This window comes from Sebastes fasciatus, chromosome 2, assembly GCF_043250625.1.
Source record: "Sebastes fasciatus isolate fSebFas1 chromosome 2, fSebFas1.pri, whole genome shotgun sequence".
Classification (NCBI taxonomy): Eukaryota; Metazoa; Chordata; class Actinopteri; order Perciformes; family Sebastidae; genus Sebastes; species Sebastes fasciatus.
Genome location: NC_133796.1, coordinates 16,180,425 through 16,198,354, shown reverse-complemented (window position 1 = coordinate 16,198,354; position 17,930 = coordinate 16,180,425). Strand labels below are relative to the sequence as shown.

The 17,930-nt window shown below is 36.9% G+C and overlaps 2 protein-coding genes and 1 long non-coding RNA gene across 5 annotated transcripts; 1 reads left to right on the top strand and 2 right to left on the bottom strand.

Moving 5' to 3' along the window:
• Positions 1-693: 693 nt before the first annotated feature.
• On the top strand, positions 694-9,972 carry LOC141753239 (proline-serine-threonine phosphatase-interacting protein 1-like). Of its 2 annotated transcripts, none has more exons than XM_074611708.1 (15): positions 694-926; positions 1,860-1,960; positions 2,736-2,810; positions 3,581-3,615; positions 3,720-3,826; positions 4,050-4,112; positions 4,293-4,385; positions 5,651-5,726; positions 5,926-6,005; positions 6,473-6,571; positions 7,688-7,784; positions 7,957-8,056; positions 8,344-8,441; positions 8,761-8,894; positions 9,096-9,972. In XM_074611708.1, the coding sequence occupies exons 1-15, from the start codon at positions 894-896 to the stop codon at positions 9,225-9,227; spliced, it is 1,323 nt and encodes a 440-aa protein (XP_074467809.1). In that variant the 5' UTR covers positions 694-893; the 3' UTR covers positions 9,228-9,972. The 2 variants fall into 2 exon arrangements, with proteins under 2 accessions (XP_074467809.1, XP_074467818.1); XM_074611717.1 differs by having other exon boundaries at positions 695-926; positions 5,681-5,726; positions 9,096-9,971.
• On the bottom strand, positions 8,063-12,003 carry LOC141753249 (uncharacterized). Of its 2 annotated transcripts, none has more exons than XR_012590420.1 (4): positions 11,302-12,003; positions 11,023-11,148; positions 9,093-9,223; positions 8,063-8,227 (listed from the first exon to the last, which is right to left on the bottom strand). It is a non-coding gene; the product is annotated as an uncharacterized LOC141753249 (long non-coding RNA). The 2 variants fall into 2 exon arrangements; XR_012590419.1 differs by having other exon boundaries at positions 11,306-12,003.
• A 389-nt stretch (positions 12,004-12,392) lies between these two features.
• Positions 12,393-17,330, bottom strand: LOC141753232 (tetraspanin-3). Its single transcript, XM_074611695.1, has 7 exons — positions 17,167-17,330; positions 15,835-16,026; positions 15,583-15,657; positions 14,953-15,054; positions 14,577-14,729; positions 14,315-14,398; positions 12,393-13,566 (listed from the first exon to the last, which is right to left on the bottom strand). The coding sequence occupies exons 1-7, from the start codon at positions 17,227-17,229 to the stop codon at positions 13,474-13,476; spliced, it is 762 nt and encodes a 253-aa protein (XP_074467796.1). The 5' UTR covers positions 17,230-17,330; the 3' UTR covers positions 12,393-13,473.
• Positions 17,331-17,930: the final 600 nt, after the last annotated feature.

The window sequence follows — 17,930 nt, the reverse complement described above, 5'->3', positions numbered from 1 at the left end:
CCCCCTTGTGGCCATTACAGGGACGTACAAAAAAACAGTGAGATGATTGTCTGTCAAAACAGAGCTGTCTGAAAAAAAGAATGATTATTCAGATTTATGATCAGAAATATTTGGAACAATATCAATCAATTTGCCAAATGTAACCAACTTTGAGGTGCACTATGAATAAAAGGATGAATAAAAAAAGAAGGAACAAGAGAAACAAAGAAAATACTGCATGCTTAACTGATTTAATTCAAATTGTTTTTTATTACATTAATGTGTTAACATATTGGTAAAGTATTATAATAATTTTAATAATATAAGATAATAATTAGGTCATATTTATTATATAACACAGCCACTCTAAGTGCTTGCTAACTGGTAAACCTTCTGCCATCAGTCCTTGTATTACTCACAAGAGCTGAGACTGACAGTATGACTGATGTGTGGGTTTGTCACTGTAAATGACCAAACCACAAATAAAATGTTGACCTAAAGCTAACAGATTATATCAAACACACAGAGATATACAGACTACATTATCTAAGCAGACACCTACAGTATAAATTATCTCCTGATGTGTTTGACAAGCCCTTACACAACATTTAAACTAGACATTCAGTCTCATCCACCAAATGATAGTGAAAGAGGTGTCGTCTCTCGCATGGGCTGAGCTGACTGTGGTCAGTGACATCATGGGACAGAAGCTCTTCCTCATTCAAAATGACTCACAGACGCTCAGGCCATTCGTGGTTTTAAAACACAGTTTACTCGGCTAAGTAGCCCACGACCTTCAACAACTTTATTTAAACTGTTGGTTAGCGATTAACTTTAGCGAGGAAGTCCTGTAAAAGAAGTTCATACTGAGGAAAAGCTACTGTGTTCAGTTCAAGGAAGTAAAAATTTAGATCATGGCTCCTCTCATGTTTAAAGATGCTTTCTGGGTAAGTCTATTTTTGTGCTCTCATGCTTTGCTGAAGTTGTATTTGTCCTTGAAAAGTGAAAGAAAATCGTTATCTTCACAGTCATACAATAAAGTATCTTACGTTTTTTTTTATGTAGAGTTCACATGGTACGTAAACTACCATTTAATTTATTCCTTATGCAGATAATCAAAAGTACCTGCAAAAAAAAAAAAAACTGGGGCTGTCAAAGTTAATGCAATAATAAAAAAAAATGTTAACGCATTAACGCAACTGATTTTTCGGAAGTTGTAGCCAGCTTTGAAGCTAAAGTGAAGATACTGCTATCAACTAGAAAACCTAAAGAATCCATTGGTACCAACCATGTCATAGCTAGCTAGGAGGCTAAATAACGCTCCAAACACTCTAAACTGTCATGGCCATTTTTCAAAGGGGTCGTTTGACCTCTGTGAAGATACTGGCATCATAGAAAACCCAAGTAATCCATTGGTAATGAAGGAGGCTACATTTTGGTGAAAACTGGTATGGCCATTTTCAAAGCAGTCCCTTGACCTCTGAGTCCTAAAATAGCCAACATTTAGAGTGAAGATAAAATTTGACAGGTTATAATCTAAAAATGTCTTTGTTGAGCTCTTAAGTTCTGGCAGTTTTGTATCTCTTAACGGAGACAGTACTGGTGAACTGTACAGTTCATAGTTATGTACAGTTCAGTCTTCCTCAGTGTTTAAGTTATTGTAACGTGTCAAACTAGTTTCTATCTGATTCAACGGGCTGTTTCATGAAGTACTGAGTATGTTGACATGTCACATAGATCTATTTTTACCAAGTGCCTGTTCTGCATTTTTACCACATAGTGAGTCCAGGCTTGACTCAGAGCACTGTTGCAACAGTGGTTGAGCCATGCTCTTCACTGCAGTATTTATCAAAGCTTTCATTTATGTCTTCTCAACACAGGGGTCTGATATCACTTCTCACGCCGGGTATGACGCTGTGATCCAAAGGATGCGAGACGGAAGGCACATGTGCAAAGATGTGGAGGAGCTTTTAAAGCTGAGGTAGCATCAGTCTGTGTTTCAGTAGTTGGAGATTTGGAAAAAATCCAAATGTTTGTGATTGTTGTTGTAACACTATGACACCATTACATTAATATAAATCTAAGTAAATATAGATTTTTCCAGCAATGGCCACTTCATCACAGATCGACAAAACAACTGTATTACTTGATTATTCTGCAAGGAATTGAGGCTACAAGAGTTACTATCATGAGACAACAGAACAGTGCATGTGCATGTGCATGTACTCAGTCACACCTGTGTTCAGGTAGTCCCACCACAATTTAACAGATATTTGACCATTAAGGTTTAGTGCGTTGGTCAACTTTTCTCTGTCTGTAAGGCACAAATATTCAGCACCACCACTAATACTGAATATAGTAAATGATAATAGTACATTCATATAAGGTAAACCTCAAGATATAATCAAATCTAACTGAAGGTGGGTCGGGCCAATGAGAGACATTTTATCAGCAAGAAAAATAACCTTTGTGCGATGTTATTATCACCTGATTAATCTCTAATGACAAAACATACAACTAACAAGGGGTCCTTGTTGTTAAATGATGATGTTCTGGCTCTAAAGCCCCCAAAGCTTCTGTGGTAATAGGGTGAAAGGTGCAAATGATGGCAGCATAACACAACAAAATACAGTGATGTATAATGTGTCTCTTTTGTTAGGACAGGAACATAATACCACAGTTCAGTTTTACAACTAAATACTAAAACCTAAATTCTGGGCTGCAGTGTCATGCATCTGTCTGTTCATACTGCACAGGGCACTAGCAGAGGAGAAGTATGGGAAGGAACTGGTGACTATTGCTCGCAAAGCTGGAGGACACGCAGAGATCAGGTAAATACATCGACTGGCATTCAGAGTCTGACGGCTATGAGGTCAATATTATGTATTGTACACACATACTGTACACTATATTGTAAAAGGGTCATGTATTAACTTTGTTGAAGGACAATGTGATGAGTTTTAAATGTTTAATGCTGCTTGAAACTGACCTGCAACAAACAATATAAAAACATCAGTCAGGCGTCTATTAGTCATATCATCTTTTCAGAGGAAACACACGTCTGTGTCTGAAAAAAGACAGGCCGCATGTGTGTGTGTGTGTGTGTGTGTGTGTGTGTGTGTGTGTGTGTGTGTGTGTGAACCGCCACCTACTGCAGCGGCCACTCTCTCAGTATACAATAGGTCATTATAGAGTATGTTGCCAGTTTCCTGTGCTCTGTCATGTCAGTCGCCTGCTACAGGGCTGACTACACTTTAAAAGTAACAATAACAGAAACAAATGGGAAACACTTTTGGGAAATTAAAACAAAAAGAAAAGCATTTTTTGGAGCTCTATGCAAGATTTTTACAATAACAAAGATAAGGTGCAAAGTTTGGAAGGAATCTCCACGTTGTCTTAACATGTCGTGGGTAAAATAATAATCCACAGCAAATGCCAGTGAAATAAATAAATAAGATGCTGAGTGAAGGCCCTGAATGAATTAAAAAATGCTGGATAATGAATGTTGATTATTTTAAGTGTGCATAAATCATCGGCCTCTTTGTGCCCTACAAAAATGCACTGATTAATCTCTGATATTAAATGTGCATTGCTTTTCCAGCACCTTGAGAGCATCCTTTGAACTACTAAAAACACGTAAGTTCACCTAGTCATAGACAAATACAACCAAAGTATAAATACTGCTGTTATTTGCGTAAGAAGAGTAGAACTGAACTCATTTTTGCTGTTTTTGGCTGCAGAAATCGAGAACATCGGTAACTTTCACATCCAACTGTCTGATATATTGAAAGAGGAGGTGAAAAAGATTGAGACATTCAGAGAACGGCAGAAAGAACAGAGGAAGAAGGTACTGAGCAATCCGTGTTGCTTAACAACTGACTTACTGTACACACAAACATGCTGATGAACATGAGCCAAAAGATTAATAAAGATTACAGGAAGCTGAACAAGTTATTTCAGCATTTCCATTTATATCAAGTTAGAAATAAGTCTTGTTTTAAGTTTCTACAGCATGTTAGGAACTGTGGGTATCAAAAGGATATATTTATTTCTTCTGTTTCCCCTAATAGTTTCAAAGCATCATGGAGAAGGTTCAGAAGAAAAAAGTGTCTTTGTATAAGAGGACCATGGAGGTAGGAAAAACAACCACAGCTGATATCATATCAATTAGTACATATTGTATTTAATCCAGAAATTAGAGAAACTGATTTGATGGCATACTGCACATAATGGCCATCATTGGCATAAACAGCAAACATTACACAGCCCTTCCTGTTCCTGGTGGAACTGGTTTCTGTTTCTGTCTCTCCCAGTCTAAGAAGACCTACGAGCTGAGATGCAGGGAGGCGGACGAGGCAGAACAGGGGGCTGATAAGACAACGGTCGCATCCAAAAACTCAGAAAAGGTACAATCACTAAATGAGCTACCTCACTATAAAAATCATGTCAGACCAGTTTAAAGGGATTCAAATACAAACTTCCATTTATACATTTGGCTTTGCAATCCAAACTTCAAGTTTCCAGTTGATAGCAGGTCAGTGGTGGGACTTTGCTTCAACTGTGCACAGTGATGCAACATCTAGTAAGGAGGAACTGGAGTATGTACTACCGTGACCTCTGTCATCTCCTTTAAAGCACATTCAATGTTAAGCAAATGACCCGGATTACATTTGAACTTTTGTATTAGGGCTGTCAAAGTTAACATAATAATAACGAATTAACGCAAATTTGTTTTACCACTAATTTCTTTAACGCAACTTGCGATTTTTAGGCTGTAACAGGCTCAGTTTTAAAGCTAGAGTGAAGATACTGGCATCATATTAAACTAGAAAACCTAAGGAATCCATTTGTACTTAAGGAGAAATTTTGGTGAGGAAAAACTGCATGGTCATTTTGATAGGGGTCTCTTGACCTCTGACCTCAAGATATATGAATGAAAATGGGTTCTCTGGGTACCCACGAGTCTCCCCTTTACAGACATGCCCACTAATCACATGCAGTTTTGGGCAAGTTATAGTAAAGTCAGCACACTGACACACTGACAGCTGTTGTTGCCTGTTGTGTTTGAGTTTGCCATGTTATGATTTGAGTATATTTTTTATGCTAAATGCAGTACCTGTGAGGGTTTCTGGACAATATTTGTCATTGTTTTGTGTTGTTAATTGATTTCCAGTAATAAATATATACATACATTTGCATAAAACAGCATATTTGCCCACTCACATGTTGATAAGAGTATTAAATACTTGACAAATCTCCCTTTAAGGTGCATTTTGAACGGATAGTAAAAATCATGATTAAATATTTTAATCAATTGACAGCCGTAATTTAGACATTTGGCTTTGCACCCCAACCTGTATGTTTCTAGTTGAGAGCAGGTCAACATAACGTTAGTGGTGCAACTTTTCTGCAATTGTGCATCATTGAGCAAGGAGGAACTGAAGTATGTTCATGTGCTACTGTGACCTCTGTCATCTCCTTTAAAGTCCGTTCAATCTTACGCAAATCCCCAAATGACCCTGATTATATTTAAACTTTTGTATATTCAGGAAAGGTTCTAATGTAACCTTTCCAACAACATGTCTAATATGTTTTGGCCTTGTGATGTTGCGACGATGATGTTTTAATGTGATTTAGTCTGTCAAGTTTGTGATGAGAGTTTGTCATGCAGGTCGCTTCCTGTGTAATGTTTGTTTCACAGGTACGTCACAGGGCCAAGCATTGCAGACAGGCCGCCACCGAAGCAGGTATGACCCAGAGTCACGTTTCATCTCTAGAACTTCTCATTTTAACCTGCACTTGTTTGTATTTGACTGTATGATGACATTTCTCAATACAGCAACCACTGGTTATACTGTATATGTTTAATACTTGCTCTGTATATCATTATTTATATATTCTATTTTCATTTCTAACTATAACCAGCTATAATGATATCTCTCACAGAGAATCTGTACAGTTCCAACATTGTTCAGCTTGAAAGTGTTCGCCAGGACTGGGAAGAAACACACAGAAGCACCTGTGAGGTACTGTGGACTACGCTCCTATATTACATGCGTCTGCTGTCAAACATAGTCGTGATAACCCAGAAAAACGGCTTCTAACCATACAGACTACACCTCACACCACATCCTCTTTATGTGTCAGTAATGTATGATTCCTCTCAAAGCCCCTGTACTGCTGACCGATGAGGAAATACCCTTACATCCTGCATTGTGTGCTAAAAATGGAACAACAAACCCACAATCACACAGTTATACTTCATCATACAAGTCGAGTTCTGTTATAAGCTGTTTCAATGTACATTACAATTGGCTTGCAGCCATTCATAATACAAATATTCAGAGGATACTGACGGTGTGCAGTAATGCAGCATAATACAATGTAAGGTGAGGGGGAACAAAGAGATAGGAAATAATCAAGTCTCTCTAAGTTACTGATATGAACTTGGAAATGGTACAGTAGAAACCAGTGGTGTGTTCATGTTTCTCAGGTGTTCCAGCAACTGGAGGGAGATCGTATCGGCATGCTCAGGTGTGCTCTCTGGGACCACTGCAATCATTTCTCCATGCAGTGTGTCAAAGACGATGAGGTGAGCTCACTTTCTTTATTTATATACTTTTAAATGGATACAAAGCCAACTTATCCCCCCTGAGTTCAGCTTGGGGAGAGTGTCTGTCTCACTTAAACACTTGGTATTAATGTAGGCACAGGTTCAAAACCTACGTACAAATGCAAATTTAGCAATTTATCCTTACCACAGTGTTGTGATGTGGTTAAAGCTCTATGATAAGATCTTACATTTCCAAACCTGACTCAGTGTAAGTTCTATTAACTATGTAGAGCCGTGGCTCTATGGATGGTGATGTCGGTCAGTCACTCCACCACTTTGGTCTGAACTGAAATCTCTCAACAACCACAACACCTACTACTGGATGAATTGCCATGGAATTTTATGAAGACCTTCATGGTCCCAAGTAGAGCTGCAACAATTAATTGATGACTCTTAGTTGTCAACTAAACCAATTGCCAACTATTTTGATAATCAATTAAATCGGTTTGAGTAAATTTATAAGAAAAGAAAAAGTCTAAATTCTCTGATTCCAGCTTCTTAAATGTGAATATTTTCTGGTTACTTTACTCCTCTATGACAGTAAACTGAATATCTTTTGAGTTGTGGACAAAACAAGACATTTGAGGGCGTCATCTTGGGCTTTGGGAAACACTGATCAACTTTTTTCACCATTTTCTGACATTTTATAGAACAAACTAATCGATTAATTGACAAAATAATTGACAGATTAATCAACAGTGAAAACATTGTTAGTTGTAGTCCTAGTCCCAAGAGTATGTGCTAATTAGCAAATGTTAGCATGCTAACACACTTAATAAGATGGTGAACATGGTAGACATTACACCTGCTAAACATCAGCTTTGTCACTGTGAACATGTGAGCTTGCTGATGTTAGCATGAAGATTAGTACAGGCCCAACAGGCTGTAGATATGTAGACTCTTTCTTGAAAGCAAGAACAAACAGCACATGTTGTCACCCATTTGGTGGATGATTTTGCAAAAGCCCCTTTCATACATGCCAAGTTTCTTTTTAGCACAGATAACTGCACTTGAAATGAAAGTATCTTACCACAGAAGTGTTATACGGGAACAGTGTACAATTCTGATTTCAAAGAAATTGCCTCTTGTTTTCAGGTTATCGAGGAGGTGAGGAAGCTACTGGAAAAGTGTGACATCACCACAGACAACAACTATTTCATAGGGATGAAAAGCACGGGATCGAGGCCTCCAGGTAAGAGGCTACTCAACTGTTAGACTGTCCTTTCCCCTTCAGAGAAAACTACAAACTAGAGAAAGGAGAAAAGGTGCCACTACAAAAGAACTGGATTTAGAGTGCTACGCAATCATTAACCTCTCTTACAGTGGACAAAAAGCAACACCTCACTTCTCTTTTCCACTCACAGAGCGTATACTGTTTGAGAACTACTACCAGACGGAGAGATCTGGGGACAGCAATGGCCAAGCCCAATTCGCAGGAGGAGGGGGAGAAGACATGATGTTGAGGTCTGACACGATCCACAGTGGAGGAGGAATCAGGAGGAGACAGCATTGTTACTGTACAACTTGCCAGGGTTAATGGTATAACACATGAATACTGCCAGGTTGTTGTGGCAGTAAGAAAATGTTGTCTCCTCCTGGTTCATCTTTCTTCAGTACCTTTCTCTGTTTTGAACACTACAAAAAAAAAATTTCAACCAATGTGAAAGAATAACATGCAGCTGTCATTTAGACCTATTTATCTGTTGAACAGAACATTTATGTGTCTATCCTAAATCTCTCCCCTGACCTAGATCACTCAGGTCCTCTGATCCCCTTCTGGCAAGCTCTGTGAACATCAGTATCAACAGTCTTCAAAGCTCACAATCAGCACTGACACCTTTTGGAGAGTGTAAGTATTGCATTCACTTGTTGGATCTCTCTTACTCCCTAGTATTGTGGGGAGTATTGAACATTTGAGCATATTTGAGCTCCTATAGTGGATCTTTTCTATTGGAATATGGATTGACATATTACAAATTATGCTTGCTGGAATGACTGCTCTATGGGATTCAATGTTTTGTAACAATAAATAAATGTGTGAATAAAGAAAGAAACTTAATTGTACATTTTACTCTAATTGAATAAAATATCAATGCACTGTATACTATGTATTATATATATAGTTTTATTTCTCAAAGAAGTTAACATTTTGCATTTGCAATCGCCAGCTTTCCCTCTGGCTTCAGCTGAGATTTCAGATGGAGGATATGCGCCCCTACCAGGCCTCCAGCAGGCAGCATCACTGGCCACAGTTCCAGCAGATGAAGAAAGCTACATTGTACTTTATGAATATACTGCACAGGTGATTACTATGAATGCATTATTTTGTATTATTTGCAATACTAAGACGTAGCTGGACATGAAGTAGTTACCCTTATTGTGACCCGCAGTATGTTAAAAAGATAATGTAGGTATTCAGGTAAGAGATTTACGTGATAAAGGCTTATTAGTGTCACCCATTTGTGACTAACATTTGTCCTCTTTGTTCGTATTAACTGACCAGGAAGGGGATGAATTGTCTGTCAGTAGAGGGGACACAGTCCGAGTGTTGGAAGGAGGAGATGATGGCTGGTGGACAGTGGAGAGGAACGGGCTGACTGGACTGGTGCCAGGAAACTATCTGGGCAAAATCTGAACACACAAACATGCGCATCGTGTATCAAACTTGCAAAGACACATAAATGAACATAAAGACATGCCACTTCACTGGGGCAGTCCTCGACCAAAGAAATTCTTATATTATATACACTTATACGATGTTAACGACTAATCGTTTAGTTGATTTAATCGACGGATCTGTAAAACCGTGTTTCTCAACAAAGAATCACATGAAAGCACCGCTTTAAATCTTGTGTTTACCAGAGATGTGCTCATAAGTTTCTTAGAAATAAGTCATTATCTGGAAAAAAAAACATAAATAATGACTAATCGACTAAAGAGATCTGAGTAGACTAAGACTAAGAAGGGGCAGCCTTTCACTTGACCCACACATTCACACATACTCAAACACATCTTTGTAAGGCTTCCTGAGTGCTCTTTACAGCCCTGGCTGATACTTGTATTCTTGTAACTTGATGTCTGAGCCTGAATTGGAATTTTTGAGATTAGATTTTTGAGTTTTGAGGCCAACTCAAACTCTTAAGCTTTGAGGAAAACTGTCTTCATTTGAGCCAACTAATTATATTTTGTTGAGATAACTTATCATTCATGTGTAATATAACTTCAAGTTTTGAATTCTACATACTAAGAATTTCAAGTAATTAAAGTTGTGCCAACTAGTTCATTTTTGTTCAGATAATTTATCTTTCTCATGTATAAAAACTTAAAATTAGGTTATTTGAACAATTTAATAAAGTTATGAAAAGTCTTCATCCTGCTTATTTAACACAGTAACGCTTTCTAGATAGATTTCTGAACTGATGAGTGGGAGTATTATTTATTAATGATTAATTAGTCATAAACAGATATTACATTGTCACCCTGCTACCTCATGTGTTGTACAGCTGGAACAGGCCTGCTCATTATGATCTCTACTGTACAGTACAGTCTCATGGGACTGAAGAATGATAAACTATCTGGTGTTGAATACTTGGATGGACTGTTTTCAAATAGCTTCAAATGACATTGCTCTGTCATATTTTCAATGTGAGTGTGATGAACAAACAAATCAAGTTTCAGTTGCTAATAGTAGAACAACAACTAGTACTGTGCTAGTGCGAGAGAGGCTCTACATGACAACAATAACATTAACGTCATCAGACCCAGGTAAAGAGATAAGTGATCTCCAATCGGTAAGAAAATGAAGCTGCTTTGGTTGTCTTAAGCATTCTTTTTGATGTGATAAATCACAAGTTGCCATTAAATTAAGTCAAGTGCATTTTATTTATTTTTTTTAAGTCATTTTCCATATCCATTTTTTATTTTTTTTCATTTTATTCTTTATTTTAACATTTTTAATAATTTTCAAATTTTAAAGTTTTAAGTGTAATGTGTTGTTGGCACAGCTGACAGCTGTAAGCATCATGAAATAACTGCAGTTCCTCTATTTGGCGCCAGAGAGCAGCAAAACGCGTTTTTAAATTCCAGCTGAAGTTGTTTATTTATTTATTTTTAATTTTCTTTTTTCTATTTTTTTTTAATTCATTTTTCATATTTTTTTTTAATTTTTAATTTTCTAATTTTTAAATTTTTTTTTATTTTAACATTTTTAATAATTTTTAATTTTTAAGTTTAATGTTGTGTTGTTGGCTCCTAAAAGAGCACCTAACACGGTCCGAACCGGAAAGGTTAATTTCAGACCCTGGGTGTAAGTGTTGGGACAACATCTACTTTGGACAGGTGCAAATTAGTCTACACAATTTGACATATAATGCGCTCTTTCACATTTCCCACACAGTTTAACACAGGTGATAATCAGACAGGGCCCATACCTGTTCTCTTCATTTCCCCATTGGTGCTGTCCATTCTGGATTGCTCTGTTTGCTCTTCCGTCCAAACCCCAATTTTACCACGTTGTCCTGCTGCTTCCATGTTTGGTAAGGGTCGGTGTAGCTTTCCTTTCACAAACGGATATTAAAAAACAAAAAATAATTGATTATTTGATTTTCGTTTTAAAATACAAAAATTAATATTGAAATACAATGATGGTGAAAAACTGAAGTCGTGGCTTCTTCCCTGAGACAAACTCTTTTATTCTTTCAAAAACCTACGTACTGATCCATGTCCATCACTTCCAGTTACACAGCCGCACCATGCTTCTTTTTCTCTCTCATGTCACAGCACCGTCCTCTTACGCGCTCTTACTTTGTTAATGGCAACTTCCGGTCGTAGAATATGAAAAAAACTAGTGATTTTATTTTTTGTTTTTAGAAATAAAAAATGAAAAAAAAAACTTTTTTGAAGTTTATTTCATCCCTTTTTGACCCTGATAAAGAAAAACGTCTTTTATTTCAATATTCATTTTTGTATTTTAAAACGAAAATCAAATAACCACTTATTTTTTGTTTTTTAATATCCGTTTGTGAAAGGAAAGTTACACTGACCCTTACCAAACATGAAAGCAGCAGGACAACGTGGTAAAATTGGGGTTTGGACGGAAGAGCAAACGTTTTCGTTTCTGTCTTCTAGTGATTTTATTTTTTGTTACACGTTAAATCGTATTACTTTTACCGGCGGTTTGGTTTATAACAGTGTCCCGCGGCTGGTGGGCACCGAGAAGATAATCCACATCGTTCATGTTGACCGCAGTTAGCTACCAGCTTCTGTACGAACTTCTGTCAACCGCTAGGTCGCCTATGACGACAGCCAATCAAATCGCTGCTAGGCAACAGGTGAGCCCATGTGACATCCGGGTACTTGACATTGCCCAAGATTCATATTCATAAATCTAAGTTTTCCTATTATAAACCATCCTTTTTCATCTTTGAAAATGAATTCAAACAATACATGGCTTCAAACTTATATTCTAAAAATAGAAAGGCTATGAAAACAATACATTTAAAAATGTTATACAGGGTACGTATAACATTTTGTATGAATTGATTTACGAGGAGTGAGCGGAGGGGTACTCAGTTGGTTGCAATCTGCAACTACATCATTAGACACTGCCGAATCCTACACATTGTACTTTTACGTTTATATAACTGAGGAAACTATTTTCACATCTGTCAAGTCATGACACAACTATTTGTTGAAACATATTCATATTTGTCATGCAACTGGTGACATATCAAAACATTACCTGTACCATATTCACTTTCATGTATAATCAGGTGGATGAAATGCCAATTAAACAGTCAAGTTGAAATGTATGAGTTTATTTGTCTCCAGCCAGTTCTCCGGTCTATACACAATACTGTTCGTCAGGTTTTTTTCTGCAGCACTAGCTAAATATCTAGGGGTCAACTTAACAGCTCAAAAATATTAAAACGGTGCACAATTTCACGAAAAAAATTTATAAAATAGCATGTTGTAATTCTATATAGCAGGTTTATAACTAACAAACTAAACAGAGGGTATTCTCTGACTGTAACAAAGTGAATCTACAACACATGTCTTCAGGTAACACTGATAATACTCCTACTAATAGCACTGGAGACTAAAAGGTTCATTCACAATTTATATATTGGCAATGCCTCACTATTGAAGCCTGATTCAGAGAACATCCACAAAAAAACAGAATGTACATTATTCACAACCTGAATATTTGTGAATATGAAGAACTCTTTCTACCAAACATGGCGTTGAGAGACAAAACGCAGAGCTGCTCCACAAACAAAAATTTAAAGACCGAGACACTGAATCTGTTCCGTCTATGGTAAAAGTTTTTTTTTCCCATTTTCACAAAGTCTGGTCAAACCAAATTAGTGTACATGTTCTTTTTTAGCATAGATTTTCCTTTCCAACCATGAAATACCTCCAGAGCTCCAGCCCTATAGTGCAAACTAGCACACAAGGAAATACATTCCATACAACACTCACACACTGCGTGGTATTATACACATAATGCTTCCCATCATCCTCACTGGGGATGAGCCCAAATGTTATCAAGCCACAATTAAAAGAAAACAAAATCTGCATCAACATCAATAATGTCAATTAGCCATATACAACTTTGGCTTCTGTAAATATTCCAGTATTTGTAAGGAGAGATAACAAAAAAGAACATTTAAAGGAACAGTAACTTACAAAGCATGTCAATAAATAACTGGTTTCCCCTTGAAGCCCCCACCCACCCAAACCACATCATCAGTGTTCGCTACTTTATCATGAATTGTGCAAGGTGTGCTTGAGCTTATATAACTACAGCTGAAATCTACTGTGGACATGTCCGGTGATGCTCCTTTTGATTTACTGAATGCTCCGTTGGTTGGCCGCGTCCTTCATGCGTAGCTGTTGGTTGTGACCAGCAGCTCGTATGCGGGGTCATGACTCCTCCTGCACAGCACCACGCAGGCACAGAGCATGCCCAGCATCTGTGAAAGGGAATGAGAAGAAATACGTTATTTGAGTCCTTATCAGTTATTTTCTAATTCTAATCAAGCATCCTGATCTCGTGGATTCATTTCCTTTTACCACTACCACACTGTGTAAGCAAATAATGTTGAACCAAGAAGATCTTTTCACATGTACAGGACGCATGGTGTGCTATAATGAGTGTGTTTGATTGTAATATGAAGCGATTGGCCATGCTGTTTTAGTCGCTGCTTCGGGAGCAGGGGTTTCCTGGTCAGCAGCAACCACGCTGAGCTAGTGAAAAATCCTTTGACATGATTAAGTCAGAGCTGCTGTCAGCTCAGTTAGTGCTGACAGAGATGACTGCAGCTTTAATTATATTCCCAATAAATACGCTTTTTGACTTGATTTAAATACAGTCATGGAATAAGATGTCTTATGTGTGAGGCAGCTGTTCGTTGTGAATGAATTAACCTCAGTGTGAACTACTCATACTGGCTAGTCCTTTTAGGATTATTGCATCAGCCGTCAGACAAACAGACAGGTTTATACACATCCGCGGTTCAGCTGTATTATTTAAACCACTTATTTGCAAGTAGAAACTAATAACTAATAATTTGGGTATTTAATGTTCACCTTTGTATTCACTTCCAAATAAGTGGCTTACATGCTATTGTTAAGCTAGGGATTTGTTTGAAACCTGATGGACTCCAATAAAATATTTATGTTTTTTATTTTCCCTGCTGATTTCAGCCTTGTCCTTCTTACCTGTATAGTTGCAAAAGTGAGTGCAGCCCATATGACATACATCATGATCTCCTTTAACTTCTTCACAACAAGAGCTTCACAACCCTACGACAGAAAATGAATGATATTAAAAGAGTTTCACAGGCATTTTTCTTACAAAACAAATGCACAATCAGATTATGTCAGACGTTTTACATTTTATATCTGTTTAATAAATTATCCATAACTTAAACTTTGGTGTTTTTAGCTAGTATAGCCGTACACCTGAGCATCTTGTTTGTACCTCTTGGTAGAGATCTGCAGGTCGAGTGAGAGTGCCGGAACAGTTACTGATGCTGGGCTGACAGCAGCTGACTGGAACGCTGTTGTTCTTGGATTCTTTAAACCAGCGAGTGTTCCTCCAGTCAGAGTAGTTGTGAATGCCGCAGCAGTGAAGCTAACAGGAGAACAGAGAAGAATAGAGGGAAAATCTTCAGAGTCTGGAGTTAAGAGCACAATTTGAAATTTGTTTCACAATCTGAAATACGAGTACATCAAAACAATATACACGTAAACAGGCATAAAAATGTAGATTTTCATTCAAACTCAAATGTCTGTTCACATTTGAATGTTAGCTGACAAAAAGGAAAATGTTTGACACAACAGACTTTTCTTCTCACCTGCCTCTGCACATAGTCAATAGCACGGCTGGGAGCATCAGTGTTGGTGCCGTTGTATTCGTTGTAAACCTTCTGGATGGAGTGATTCACCTCATCTTCTACCTGAAACAACAAAAGCACAGCTGCTGTGACTGTCCCTGCTCAGGGAAGCAATTTTCACGTTATCACTGAGGGACAGTTTGTTCACATTATTTTAAAACTAATTTACAATGTAGGCCCTAAGGTCAGTGATTTGCAAAGTTGGGGCCGGCGATGAGGGAAAATGCATATATATATATATTATATATATATATATATATATATATATATATATATATATGTATATATACATATATATATACACATATATATATATATATATACACATATATATATATATATGTATATATAGTATACAGTATATATAGTATACAGTATACTAAAATGTCAACTCCAAATGCTATGAACTATATAAATCTGATCTTCCATCTGGAACAAATACATAAAAGCAGACACACAAAATACAATATCACACATATTGTTGCAAAATTTGAGATTTAAGAACATCTGACCAAATGCTGCAAACTTAAACCCATTTTCATTAAACGTTACATGTGAAATAGCCATGTAGTCCAGCGAGACAGTGTTTACCTTTGCCCTGTATATGTAGCCGAGCACCACCACCACACACTCTGTTACAAACACCAGCAGGAGGATGGCCGCAAACTGAAATGACAACAAAGACACATTCAAAGGCTCATTAGTAAGGTGAGTTAGAAATAAAATGATTACTTGACATTGCTAATGATGTTTCAGCGACTTTAAATTAACGGTTTGTGCAATATTGCATGTGTGTTCTTCCTCTGCATTCAGTTGATTTTAAGTCAAAGTAGTCACACTCACCGTTGCCAGACCACAGGAGCTTTCACGTATTGTTGCACAGCAGCCGATCAAGCCAATGATGAAGAGGAGAGTCCCAACAGCTATTATTATGATAGCAGGAATCAAAGTGTACACATCTTCAAAGAAGTGGTCATAGTCGTCATATGTGATGAACACATAGGCTCCAATGTAGCATAAAATCCCAGCTGCAGCCTGCAGAGAGAAACAGTAAGAAAGAGGAACCTTTGTTATTATTGATCTGTCAATTGTCTCGTAATTTTTAACAATAATTTATGACTTTTTTTTTTGTGTTGCATACAAACTGGATGTCATGCTCGTTCACTTGTGTTGTGTGACTGTTGTATTTGTCTGCTTGTATTGTTTGTTTTTATTGTTGTAACAATGTCTGTGCTGCCCTCTTGGCCAGGTCACTCTTGGAAAAGAGATTTTAATCTCAATGAGTTTTTTACCTGGTTGAATAAAAGATATATATATATATATATATATATATATATATATATATATATATATATATATATATATAAATAATGCATTTTCTTTTTTTCTGTTTGTAGTTAGTGATGTTTTGTTTTTTCTTTCATTATAATATATGTAATCCGTAGTATTGTATCACATTCAAAATGATTTTACTTGCATTGTAAACCTTGCACAACCTGCTGTGGTTATACTGTATTTAACTCTGATTCATGCCAATAAAGATAATTTGAATTCAAGACAAAGACAAAATAGTATAAATGCAAGGGATAAAGAACTTAGTAAAAAATATATATATATATTTCAAAATAAAATGCTCATACATTAAAAAAAATATTCATTTAGCTCCAGCTGAAGAATAACAAAGAGGGACTGGTGCAGTGTGAACTGGGCCACTTATTTCTACATTATTTATCCATCCTGAGAGGTCTTTTTTAAAGATAAACCTGTTTATGCTTTATGTAATGCATTTTTCAATATTTATGAATATATTAACCCAACTGTGTTAATTTCATGACACACAATAGCTCAGATAGCTCACTGCTGCAGGTTAACTCAGCAGCAGCTACAGGACCTGCAGGCAGCTGCTGCATAACGTCATAGCTACAACTTGTGGGCTGCAGCTATTTGACTCACTGTAGCTATAGCTACCATCACATTTCTCAAATTAGTTTCACCCTCACAGTGAATACTAAAGCGCCATTATGTCCGTGCATATCCTAACCTCAACAAGCAGCTCGTCTATCTACCAGACTGGAGGCTGCAGCGCATCTCTGGCGCAGTTATCTAGCCTGCTAACAGCTCTCCATCCTCTGTGGCCTCACTGGGATGCTGCTCAAACATCCATCCTTTTCTTACCCAGAATATGAGGTTGAGAAAAACCAAGACGGTTTTAGATGAAGTAATTCCACACTGTCCCATGGTGAAGTTAAAACTGTAAACTATAAAAAGTATATATTGATGCACCTGCACCTTGGCTGTTATAATAATAAAATGGCTTCGGTGGTCCTGCCCCCACTGCGTGCAGAGTCTGCAGGGCTCGACCAATGAAAACACTGCAAAGCAGACCACGTGTCACGATGACATCACCATTCAAAACAGAGTGATGGAGGATGTCTGAACATAGAGCCCTGCAACAATGAACTATATTATACAATGCATTATATGTAAACAGTGCAGCTTGTCTGTTTAATATTAATTTGTATGTAACTTTTTTGAAGTTTGTATATTAATTTATAATAATAATAATAATAATAATAATAATAATAATAATAATAATTTTTAAAAAGTCATAGTACAGTATGTCAAAAAAAGTCAAAAAAAGTCATAGCATAGTATGTCAAAAAATATATATATTAAAAATATATATAAATATTTATAGAGTGCTTTTCATGGTACTCAAAGACACTTTATACAGGTTAAAATGCTCATATAAAACAACACACTAAAAATATTCAACATTAATCACACATTAAAACAGTGAGTCACTGCAACCTTGTTGCACACTTTATTACATAGCCATCATATAATTATCATGTACAAAACAGTTTAATATAACACCATAAGATGTTATTTAGCTTTACTTGTTCACCACAGAATATATGTTGAATGTAATGTTCAGT

Coding starts and splice junctions, on each gene's coding strand:
- LOC141753239 (XM_074611708.1), top strand. CDS start 894: ATGGCTCCTCTCATGTTTAAAGATGCTTTCTGG. Junction 4,386..5,650: donor CATCCAAAAACTCAGAAAAG/GTACAATCACTA, acceptor TTTGTCATGCAG/GTCGCTTCCTGTGTAATGTT. Junction 6,006..6,472: donor CACACAGAAGCACCTGTGAG/GTACTGTGGACT, acceptor CATGTTTCTCAG/GTGTTCCAGCAACTGGAGGG.
- LOC141753232 (XM_074611695.1), bottom strand. CDS start 17,229: ATGGGACAGTGTGGAATTACTTCATCTAAAACCGTCTTGGTTTTTCTC. Junction 16,027..17,166: donor TTCTCAACCTCATATTCTGG/GTAAGAAAAGGA, acceptor TTCTCTCTGCAG/GCTGCAGCTGGGATTTTATG. Junction 13,567..14,314: donor TCACTTTTGCAACTATACAG/GTAAGAAGGACA, acceptor TCCCTTTCACAG/ATGCTGGGCATGCTCTGTGC.